This window comes from Gambusia affinis, linkage group LG15, assembly GCF_019740435.1.
Source record: "Gambusia affinis linkage group LG15, SWU_Gaff_1.0, whole genome shotgun sequence".
Taxonomy (NCBI): Eukaryota; Metazoa; Chordata; class Actinopteri; order Cyprinodontiformes; family Poeciliidae; genus Gambusia; species Gambusia affinis.
Window position 1 is genome coordinate 3,401,465 of NC_057882.1, and position 12,542 is coordinate 3,414,006.

Below are 12,542 nucleotides of genomic sequence, written 5' to 3' on the forward strand. Positions count from 1 at the left end.
AAATGAAACCATTACAAGTACAAGCCGATTGAAGTATTTTATTGATAGTTTGTGGTATTTTCCTGGATTCTGTCTAAGCAGCTACAAATCTCTCCCATTCCTGTTCCACTCCTCATTTCAGTTTTGTCAGAGTTGAGGCTGTGGAGACTTGACAAGGTCCCTCCTTTTTATTTTACCTTTGTATTTTGTATTGTTTGTGTACTAACTTTCCCTTCTATTTCATTCCTTCAGCTAAACATGGAGAACAACAGCCTCCGCTCTTTGATCTAGTACCGGATCCGTACGCCTCCAAAAGATCGCTCCAGATCCCCGCCGCCTCCCTGCTCCTGTAAAATGAACATGCTGAAATCCAGTGGACTGAAGATTCCCGGCCGTGGGGCCAAGCATTCCAGCCCGGTGGGAAGGAGCTCTGTGGGTGGAACGTCCAGCCCCGTCGCCACTAAAGACAGTAAGTCACTTCCTTCTCCAAACTCCAAGAATATTTCTTCTCATCAGCAGGAAGTGGCTTGGAGCATTTATTTGTGTTTCTGACTCAGTCAGCCTAACACAGCTGTTGTAGGAAACACACTCAAGAACTTCAGAGCGTCTCTCTGGTCCCAGGGCACTTCTCTCTTTTCCCACTGGATTGATTTCTGACCTTTGTATTTGTTCTATCATGCAAAAACATAAAATCTTACCAAGTATTTTCGGTCTAGTTTCTAGTGCAAATATCATAGTACATGTGAAATAAGACAAAACTAACTTGCAAGTAACTTTTCAGTGAAATATAGGAGCTTGTTTTAAAACAGCTATTCCTTAATTATGATTTAAAAATGTACAAGTTCTATTATTTAACTTATCACAAGAGAAATAATTATGTTATATGTGAAATAATCTGTTAGTGGAACTAGTTAACCTATCAGAAGCTTCCAAACCAATGACATCATCATCTGGGTTTTCCTTCATTGTTTAAAGAAACAATAATTATTCTGTTAATGTCTTCTTATTTGGAAGACATTAATAAATAATCCCTGACATATTCTTATTCTCGTTATTTAGAAAGAATTAGGTCATTCTAAACTTATGAGAAGTTTGGTCTGATGTAACTTCAGACAGCAGCTGTATTTCCGTTATTAATGTTGTTAAAAAACAACATTTCTCAATTCCATTAAATATGAAACACAACTAAAGTCACAGGTGAATAACTTTGTTCATAGAACGCGATAAGTGACTAAAAACATCCCACATCATCATCCTCCTACAACTTCCTGTTGTCTTATTCATCATTTCCACCAGTGGCAACATCCGGTTGTTAATCTTCTGACTCGTATGATGCAAAACAGATGTTTCCTTTTCAATTTCTCGCAAAATATATAAATTTTGATACAGCTGGAAAAAACACTATATTGTAGATAAAAGCCTTTTAGCAAAAAAGGTAAGTTTTTTTTCAAAATTGGAGTGTTTGCATTAAGCAGATTTATTTTGTAATTCCAATTTGCACAGTTTCATGGTGAATTGAAGTGCATCTATTTGTCATAAATGTCAAAAAAATTTTAAAGATTTTTGATGTTTATACATAAAATGATTACGTTAAGCAGAAAGTGGACTGCAAAGCTGCTGAGTAAATCTTTCACTATCGCTCAGTTACACCAAATTACCGCCCTGTCTAAAGTAATCCTAGCTGTTCAGAGCCACACTGTTTACACCGTTCAGTTGTAGCTCACATGACAGGCTTGTTCTCACCGCTCCACACGCATGTCTGTGCTAAATTACAGCCTGACGATGGGAACAGGAGAATGGCCGCCCTTTTTCTACAAGTGCTGATTGCAGGTTTTCATTAGAGCGCTCTTAAAACCCCGACTGAACACCGTCAGACGATGTTCTGCAGATACATTCTCAGATTCATTGGTTTTAAGTTGCTGTCTTACTGTTTCAGTTCTGGGGTGAAAAATAAGATAGTTTGGCTTCAGGCCGCACGACCTCTAAATATGTGAGCAATCAGAGCGCAGAAAGTGCATTCTTTCCCCGGTTCATTAGAGCCACTTGAAAGCAGAAAAAACAAACATTCCTCTCAGTTATCCGTCCAAGTCTTTTGGCCTGATGGTGATTTTTGGGGGGAAGCTGTAGCAGCTGACTGTTTGGCTAAAATCTCCACTCTGATTCTATCAAACTCAAACTTCACTCTCTTCTGTCCATAGATTCTCTCAGTGTTTTAGGTTTTTTTGTGAATGAACTTTGACTAATTACAAACTAACACCTGTTAGTTTGTAATTAACTGGCGTTACACACACAGCTTTAGGCAGGGCCGATGAACCACCTGGTGTTCTGAACAAAACCGATGTTAATGAACGGAGCCACAAGCAGCATTTTATTACTACGGCTGAAAATCGTGCTTGTGAACACATTCTGATTTGAAGTTGTTGGGTCACAACCCAGCTACTCAACTCTGCTGCTCAACCCACAAATGCAGTTCTGTTAACTGTGGTGCAGTTAATTAACAGGTTCAGTGGCATAAAATTCATTGCTAACTTCTGGTGCTGAGGTTACTTTAAACGCTGGTAAAAATGAAGCTTATTTAGTTATAATTTCCTATTCCTGTTATTTTAAATGTTTATATAGATAGATAGTCTTTTATGTTTTCTTTTGATTAAAACGAATGTCCTTATTTAATTTGTTATCTTATCCTTACCCTAACCCCCAAAAAAACCTTTTCAATAGAAATCTGCTCCTTCTTCCTACAAGTCTGCTACATAAACACTAGAGTCTGATCAAGTGGGACAACTAAGACTTTCCTACAGCCATGCATGCAGCTGTAAATACCACTTTTGGTATTTACAGCTGCACACCCTTCATTATTTCAATCTTGAATATGAAGCTGATTCACTTTTGGTTGCTGAGAACAGAGATGGAGACACAAAATCACCTGCTGTGTGTTAGTCTGACTATTTTTTTTTTTGTCTGGGAGCTGACAGTAAATATTTGGGTGTATTAGAGATAGATATTTGCTTGTGTCGCAGCTGTAGATAGTTATGAGAAAATGTTCAGAATGTGGTGGGAAAGGGTTGTAGGTTAAATCATCAAGTAGGTCTTAATTAGTCATGTAAACAAATCACAGCTCAGATTGTAAGAATCGCTGTATGTTTAGTAGTTTAATGAGCAATGAGATGAGGCATTGTAGCTTTTATTCTATCCTTTCTACCTGAATGTGGCTAAAAACACACAGACAGATCTGTTTTCTGCAGCAGATGATCTTCACAGTGACCCGGCCTCGTGCTCTGAATCCCAACCCACAGTTTGTTAGTTTTAGCTGCTGCGACTGTCAGAGAGAGGGGCCACTGTGTCGGAAGACTTGGCTCGGCGACTAGAGGAAGCTTTAGGTTTTCCTTCAGCTGCTTTTGAGGTGAAAATAACAGAGCCGTGCCACCTCTCCTGGTTCTACTTCTCCTGAAACTCTGGAAAATCTATTTGCAGCAGCAAGGATCTTGGCTGTAGATGTGCTTCCCTGACAAATACATGTGAAAAAACTTGTAAAATAAATTCCTCTTCCTGTAGTAGTGTGATGTCACTCTGAAAATATTAGACAAATTAACCATTTTAATTTGAGGATGTCTTTTCAGTATAGTGACAGAAAAGAATAGCATAACTAAATACATGTAATGGTCTAGGGTTAGCAGAACTAGATATTATGTTGGTATAGCTCTTTAGCATTAGCTCCCATTAATAACAGGTGGGTTTAGCATTAAAGTAAGTAACTACCATGTTGCTATAGTGCCTTAGCATTAGCAGACCTAAATACCATGTTTGTATAGTGCTTTAGTGTTAGCTAAGCTATTGTCTATGATTAGTGATTTAGCGTTAGCGCAATTATCTTTTTAGTTAGTGTTGCCCAGAAATGCTAGAAACTGATCATGGAAAGCTTGCCTTTGAAATGTTTTGTAGAAGGAGTCTTGTTCAATAGACAGTGTAAGAAACCATGTGAGCTCATGTGATGCAACAATTAAAAACATCATAGCCTGTAGCATTGGGCAGAATAAACCAAATACTACCATCTAACAAGAGCAATGCTACCCCTGAGCTTAGCATTATTACATATTATCCCTCCAGTTATTTCCTCTCACATCAAAATGATCCACAACAAGATAAACATCACATTTTTAAGTAAATTAAAGCCTGTTTGTATTTACAGAAAAGACCTTGAATATCCAACTTTGTCCTTTAAATCTTGGTCATGACTCTCACTATTGTGCTAAATGATACAGGACCACGATGCGAGGCATTTAAAAGCAACAAATTGATCAAAAGTCAAAAACGTTTAGGCTCAGCCACCCAACACCCCGTCCATCTGTCGTCCACAGCTGTCACAACCTCTGCTGAAGGCAAAAACACAATGTCAGGCCTTCCCGACAGATAAATCCGACCAAACATTAAACGACTGAGGGCGGTGGTTACTGTTGAAAATGATCATAAAAAGTGGATTTAGAGAAAGAGGAGGGTGTGTGTGTGTGTGTGAAAGAGAGACCAAAGCAGTGAGAGATAGGGGGATAATTAGAGGGAGGAGGAGAGGGTCCGGGAGGAAGCTGTGGAGGTTTCATTGTGCACAGTCGATGAATAGTGGGATTCAGATGGTGGTGGGAGGTGGCCAAGCACAATGGTGAAAGTAAAGGCTGTGTTTCCAGTCTTTCCTCTGCCAAGGATCCTTTTGCCCCTGCCTCCGTGTTGCCTAAGAAACCCGGATCATGGTGTTAGCTCAGGTTTTAAACGCCACACTGAGCCTTTTAACCTACAAACCTGCTTGACAAAAATAATTTTGCAAGCATTTATAAAGTAGCATATCCAGAAAGTACTAGTGGTTTGAGTCTAAAAGCATCCCTGTTATCCAGAGCATACCTCCACCTCTTTAGACTCTCCTCCACCTGCTCCCCCATCTCACTACGAAGCACAGTGTCGTCCGTGGGGATTGCTGCGTGACCTCCTCTGTCAACCTGTCCATCAACACTGCAAACATGAAGGTGCCCAAAGCTCATTCCTGATGTAATCCCGCCCCTCTTATTGAACCGATTTGTCCCTTCTGGCGTACACTCCACACACACTTCTATGCCACACCTTTCTGCCAGCGTCTCACAGTTTAGCTCCGCTGATGGCGATCACAGAAATGAAATGCGAACTAACGGGATAAATGTTTGTTCGGTTCAAGTTAGAGCATTTCATATGCAGAAATAATAAATAAATAAATAAATCAAATCAAATCAAAAATAAAACTCTTGGTTTTGTAGAAATCCATAAAAACACAGAAGTGGCTGGCATTGTTTCTTGTAGTTGTTTTCTTACATATTGTATCAGTTCCACAGGTAAAACAAGTTGTTATTAATAACCAATGACCTATTTCCATCTGGTTGTCATGTATATTTCTGGTGTGGGTTCGGCCTTGTGGTATTTGCTTAGTCATGTGACAATGTTAGCGATGCAGTTGAAAATGTAGGGAGGTATACTGTACACCAGGGCTCTCCGACATCTAGGCTATGATTGCTGATTTGTACCACTTTGATACGTGTTCCTAAATCGGATACAACGGTTTTGAACAGTCAAGTCGCATTTTATTTGACTTTTACGTCACTGACACGAGATGTGCATCATAATGCTGCACCAGAAGACGCCAGACTCCATAAATCTGGATGTAAACAATGGCTGAAAAAAAGCTACGATTGTGACATTGTTGAAGAAACATCACAGTCCCACCACTGTTGGTTCTCACTACACGTCCAGACACACTTCTTTACAGAAGCTGCAGTTAATGCTCCACAAAACTCTGTCGCTATTGGTTGTTTTCTTTTTATTAGCTTCCTTCATCTTGTTATGTTCTTGTGACATAAGTGGCCAATGAGGATCATTAATTAACAGAGAATAAAATAAAATCTTTTGATATCCCAGCAGCATAATGGGACAAAAACAGAGCGACCCACTTTGAAAGGCATCTGCCTAACGAGGAACCTCTGTGACCCCGTGTTTTCTCCAGATTCCGGCACCATTTCGAAGCTATTCCCACCACATCGTCACTTTTCGTCTTTAATAGTTTTTTTTCCGTCTCACTTACATCTCTCAGAACTCTATGTGAGCAACTGAGGCATAAGCTACATAAAGCACAACAATTTTAGGCCCGAAAAGCCTCTGGGTTCTTGGTGCTATAGAAAGTAGACTGGCACCCACCACTACTGCAGTACACATACAGGCAGTGCTGGTCACCAGACTGCATGCTAATGGTACCCTTACAGACTGCTGAGATGCAGCTTGTCTATGTGTCAAACAGGCAACATCCCAGGCAGGATGGCAGGGTTAATCACCGGCATGTCACTGATACCGTGTCTCTGACCCACTTTTCACAAAGAATTAGAGTATCGTCTAATCTGCCTTCTGAATGTTGCCGCATAGGCATTTTTTCCCCTACAGGAATGTCACTATTAAGTGGGAGGAGGTAATTTAGTAGAACAATGCAAGAAACTGCCAAAATTCACAGATGAAATTTGATGTCTGTGTTTTTTAGGCACTCCACCGAAGGCTGTCGCTCCGGCTAAAATCTCGGAGGAAGGCGATGATGTTGTAGGAGACTACACTGTTGGCGAACAGGTGTGGGTCAATGGCGTCAAACCCGGAGTCATCTCCTATCTGGGGGAGACCCAGTTTGCCCCCGGACAGTGGGCCGGAGTCATACTGAACGACCTAGTTGGCAAGAACGACGGGTCGGTGGGCGGCGTGCGCTACTTCGAGTGCCAGCCCCTCCAGGGCATCTTCACGCGGCCCTCCAAGCTCACCCGACAGCCGGTCGGAGAGGGGAGCGACAGCCACTCCACCGACTCGGCCCAGAATAACCAAGGCGGCAGTGGTGCTCCTGCTGGTCAGAGGGTGGTGGTGCCGCTCAGAGAAGGGCTCCTCAACAGCGCAGTGAAAACAGGAAATGAGTCGGGCTCCAACATGTCGGACAGCGGCTCGGTAAAGAAAGGTGGAGATAAAGACCTGAGAGTTGGAGATCGAGTTCTGGTGAGTAATCACTAGTTGTAGATTGGATGGATGTGATTGGAAAAGGCAGGCAAATATTTAAACTCTGAATGGGGAGAGAGGGTCATATTTGTTGCCTTGTTGGCCAAATAAAATTAAATCCAGAAGGCAAAAAAAGTATCAAAAGTACAAGGATTTTTTTCTTTCTGCTGAAGGCATAATAAGATTTTAATTTATCAGCAATGAATTTGCCCTAATTAAAAATATAAAGTCTGCATCAGCCACCTGTGATGGAGGGCCACATTTGTATCATTCAGGTGCCAAACATAATCAGTGCTGGGGCCACAAATGGCCCGCGAGCCGCACTTTGGTCACCCCTGGGTCTAAACAATCTATTGATTGATACTTCCATCCATCCATCCATAAAAACTTGAGTCTGGAAAAGTAGGGAGTTGTGATGTAGAAGCATCTTGGGCGACTCTGGCTGTAAGTTCAGCTCCTTCAGTCATGTCAATGTGCCCCTGGGCAAGGCACTTAAGGCCAGTTTGCCTACTGATCTGTGAACCGGGGTATAAATGTGCACACTCATGGGTGAAACTGGGTGAACATGCCTGAAGTGTAAAACACTTTCTAGTGGTCAGTATTGCTAAAAGTTTAGTTCCAAACAATCTCAATGAACTCAAGCAGTAGAGGGGTTGACTATCCACCAGACTTATACCAGAAGCTTCTTGATGGCTACAGAAATGAATGTTTGTGGTGTTACTCGCTAAAGGATATTGGCAAGTCCTTTAGCAATACATACATTATCAGATGTATGTATATATTTGAACCTGTACATCACATTTTCACCACATTCCAGTTGCAGAAAATGAACCCGTGGAGAAGAGAAATAGGTAGATGTTAGAAGCCCCCTTAACGTCGTCTTCTAACCCTCCCCAACAGTGAGGAGGGACGTTGGACGGCTACTGGCGTACACAGCGTTCCCTCTCTGATAAATTTGACCCCGGGCCCCTTTGCTTTCCATTTACTGATGGGCCAGGGGGATGACTAGGATCTCCACGCCACTCAATATTATAAATCACTCTGGATTACTTTCAGCACTTAAGGAGAGGAGCGTCTGCTGCTGACACATTGATCACTGAATCCATCTATTTCCTAAGCCTCTCCCAGTGAAATCCATCTGGCTGCGGTGGCGCGGACGTGCTGCTATCCAGTCGTCTCGGCCTCTGATATTTTGTGAAATTAGCACAAACTCGGATTACACGCTGTGGACACAAAGTGGGTGGTTGTTTCTCTGTATTTGGTGTCAAATTCCAAAGCGGTGGCAGTAGAGGGGACACCCTGAAGAAAAGTTTATCATCACTGACTGGGAACCTTTCTGATAATTTTGTCAAATTCAAGCGCTTTTGGTAAACGGATAATTATACGTGTCGAGGATTAGACGTTGTGAAAGGAAGGAGTAGTTTTATCTCTGCAGACGACACCCTGGTAACGTTTTAACCCTGATTCGCTGAGACGTCTGCCGGCCACGCTGACAGACAGTCTGCGCCTAACGTCTTGTGACATCGCACGCCTCTCTGGATTCACAGAAGGACAACGGTGCCTGATAACATCCCCCAATGCAAGGCTTTCTCTTATATGTCAGCTTTATTGGCTATTAATTAATCTTAACATTTTCTCCTAAATTAATAACATTTCAACAGTTTATTTGGAATATATATTTTCTGCCCTATCACCGATGTTTAAAAAGCCTGACCTGCCGATTCCAATATAGCCAATACTGATTTTTTATTTTATTTTTTTAATAACTGACACTGTCAGGTTTTATAAGATGACCGAACACAAGGCTGGGTTTGCTGTTAGACAGGCCCTGTAAGTTTCTCACAGGTGGGAGGGGCTCACAGCAACTCTCTTTGAAAAAAAGTAACTGTTGGCGTCTGAAAAGTCACTAAACTCAGCGATAAATGTTTTCCACCAGTTTTGAGGAAGATGTACTGTAAACTTACCACTATGCATTAGTGAGAACAAATGCGTGGATCAGTTGATTTTATGTGAATTTCTGTGGAAAACTGTGGAAGGGCTGATTTTTAAGACCTGTGTAGAGGTAAATAAGCAGATTATTTCACTTATAGAAAAATTGTCTTGATATAAGTGAAATATTCTGTCAGATGATCTAGTATGAGCATTGACTTGAAATAAGCTTCTGTATCTATCTGAAAAGTTACTTCTAAATTAGCTTTTTTTTCTTTCTATAAACTAAGACATAAATAAAATACTTGGTAAGACTTTGTGTTTTTACAGTGTACACCGCCTCTCACCCAATGAGCGCCTTAAAATAAGTACCAGCACCACAATGACTGAGAAAATATCAACACATGAATACAATGGATGGGCGTCACCTAGCAACCAAGATCTCGCTAACATTAGCTGGCAAAAATGGAGCTCAAAATCTTGAACAGTTTTTGTATGACTTATTTAATCATTTTTTAGTTAATTAATTTTATGAATGAAATACATTTTATGTATTATAATGCTATATATTTTTATAAAGATTTGATTAAAAAGTATTAAAAGAACACTAAGCTTTTAAGTTTTTGTCCCAGCAGATGTTATTGTACTCATATTTCAAACTGTAATCCTCTCACACTTTTGTTAGAAAAGCAAAATTCTCCCGTTCGGCCAGGAATAAATCTCGTAAATACCATAGGGAGATATTACAACTGTTAAATATGGCAACACGTTCTCATATTTAAAATAGTTTTCTGCACTTAACCAAGTTTACTGCAAACACAAAGTTTTGCAGTACAACATTAAATGATTAATTTAACGTTTGAAACGTAGTGACGTCGCAAGGTGCTTCCAGAAAAACACAGTCATTTAGCTGGAAGATCCCGCTTTCATGAAGTCACTTCCTGAGGAAATGGGATGTCAGGAGTGTTTTCATGTGTGTCAAGCATGTGCTCGCCATGTGTGAGAGACATTCAGCAGCTGCAGTGCGTGCAGCTTAGACTGTCCTCCCAACAGGAAACCATTATTTTCACCCAGTGATGTGACGTTGCTGGATGGATTATTTCTGACTGGTGATTCCTTTTCCCCATAAATTTATAAAAGCTGCAGCTGCCTTGTTGGAATACCGTTGCCCTGAATAAATGCACTAAAGGAGATGAAACAGATGAGTGACACTATAAGGGCTAAAAGTTGAAATTTTCATATTTTTATTATTTTCTTCTCTGAGCTTCTTCTTTTCACTTCAGTAGTTTCACTCAGCTAGCTCCAAAGCAGCATGTGAGTTAGCAGAAAAGCATCAGTTTGTGAATGGGTCCATTGTTCAGCAGTGCAAAACGCTCCTTTTGTGACCGCTCTTCATCACTTTATTGGCCACATCTGAAACCGGTTGTTCGGAGCAATAAAAGAATATCTCTGCTGCAGTTTTTTTTTCTACAACCCTGCATTAATCATTCTTCTGTTTTCTGCAAAATGATGTGGAGTGTGACATTATCGGGACCTACTTACACATTAACGGGAATGGCCTCACCAATGGATGCAACATTGTACCGTGTTTCATATGTCATACTGGTAAAACACTAGGATATTTGGATTCACTGTAACTTTGTGTGTCTTTTTAGTTCTTGAGATACTGAGTCTGTGGAGGGGACAATGTCTAATGGTAAACAAAGAAAAGAGTCAGAGAAATGTGGATCTTTTTCTGTAGGCATTGCAATTTTCAATAATAGAATCACAAATACCAGCAGTGGACAAACTTCCACTAGTTCGCTAATGTGAAGCGCAGCTAATGTTTAGCTTGGTGCTTTAGCTAAAACTGTTTATGCAGCAGTTCCATTTCCTCTCCTCATATTCCCTCTCTTTTGTTCCCCAATAACTTTATTTCAGGTATTAAACATACAGGAATAAAGTTAAGCACAGACAAGAAACATAAATTATGTAATGGCAAATCCATAATATGCTCCATAATATCTAATGGCATTATGGAGCATGTCAATTATAATGTAAAAATGAAATTAGTGCTAGAGCGTTGTATTCTCTCAAGGACAGATGTAAATGGTTTTGAAGCTAGGACTTTAGCATTAGCTTCTTCTAAATACACGTTTGTGTAGTGTGTTAGCATTAGAAGAACTTATCTATGATTAGTGCCTTAGGGTTAGCACAACTAACTTTATTCTGAAATCCTGCAGCCCTAATGAAAGCTAAAGAAGGCAGCAGATAGGCAATGGAGAAAGTTGCCTGTCTTTCTCCAGTTTCTTCCAGTTGCCTGGAGAAGTTTAAAGTAGGTCTAGGTTCTAAAACAATATCAAAAACTATGAGTGTTTCAGTCAGATCTGTTCTGTCTCCTGTCTGAAAATGAAAAGAACCTGCCAAGTCATGGCCATCCAGTTAAAACAACTCAAAAACCAGAAAGGTATATTACATCCTCTTCAGATTTCCGTCAAGTGCTTCAGCTTTTTGTCATTGAAAACGTTTTATAGTTTGTCTCATTGTGAAATGGGACGCCTCCATTTTATAAATAACTATCTCTCTGCTACGTTTAAAATTAGAAGTGACGCCTGATATCCCACCACCATGGTACAACATCTCTCTGTCAATAATCTCCAAGTCAGTGTAAACGTTTATTGACTCCATGTCGATTTTATCAGTCTGACAGCCATCTTTGTTTTCAGGTAGGAGGCTCTAAGATGGGAGTAATACGTTACATGGGGGAAACGGACTTCGCCAAGGGTGAATGGTGCGGGGTAGAACTGGATGAGCCCCTGGGGAAGAACGACGGTGCAGTCGCTGGTACAAGGTGCGCACTCACATTTACACACACACCGTAAATTCCCAGCTCCTGAAATTCCTCTGCTGTGTTTCCCCTAAAAGGAAATCAAGGGGAAGGATGTGGATCCATGTGTTCAGATGCATGACTTCCACCATATAGTCCTTGAAAATGGCTGTGGCTGACCCCAGATCAGATTTGCTCCATTTATCAGGCTTAAGTTTTTGAGAATGCTATAGACGTATTTATGCAGTTATAAGGACATTTATTTATTAAATGCCAGTTACATAACCCTCTAATTATTATTTTTACATTTTTATTAAATCTTTACACTTTTGCTACTTTAACAAAAAGAAACTTACAGCAGAACCAGAACCTCAGTGTGAGCGGCCATCTTCCATAACCGACACACAGACAGAAAAACACACGAGTACTGGTTCTGGAGTACTTTCTATGAAAGAGGTAATGGCAGACGTAATTGGAATGTGTTACTTTTAAACAGAAACTTAGAGTTGATAGAAGACCTTTGTGTTGTATTTTACAGCAGCCTGCCTGTAGGGCACAACACACTTCTTCTGGTGCTGCATGGTTGAAGTGCAGACATGCTGAAAAAATTGTGAAATACATTACAAACATTTCAAAACACAAACACACACACACACAAAACAAATACAACAGTAAAACAATGCAAATGCAATTACTGTATAGACAATAGAAGCAAAAAGAAAACAGGACAGGAACACGATCATTACGTTTTGTAACGGAATGACGGTGACTTAGCAACGCTGCTAGCAGCTCGTTT

General features: G+C 40.5%; 1 protein-coding gene across 3 annotated transcripts in view; it reads left to right on the top strand.

Annotated features, from left to right (window-relative positions):
* The window catches only part of clip2 (CAP-GLY domain containing linker protein 2), a 32,378-nt gene that overhangs the window by 2,996 nt on the left and 16,840 nt on the right, over window positions 1–12,542 (top strand). For all 3 annotated transcript variants that reach the window (XM_044140796.1, XM_044140797.1, XM_044140798.1), the window contains exons 2-4: window positions 232–448; window positions 6,518–7,011; window positions 11,646–11,770. In XM_044140796.1, coding sequence (XP_043996731.1) covers window positions 334–448; window positions 6,518–7,011; window positions 11,646–11,770 — 734 coding nt within the window. In that variant the 5' untranslated portion in view covers window positions 232–333. The remainder of the gene's footprint in view (window positions 1–231; window positions 449–6,517; window positions 7,012–11,645; window positions 11,771–12,542) is intronic.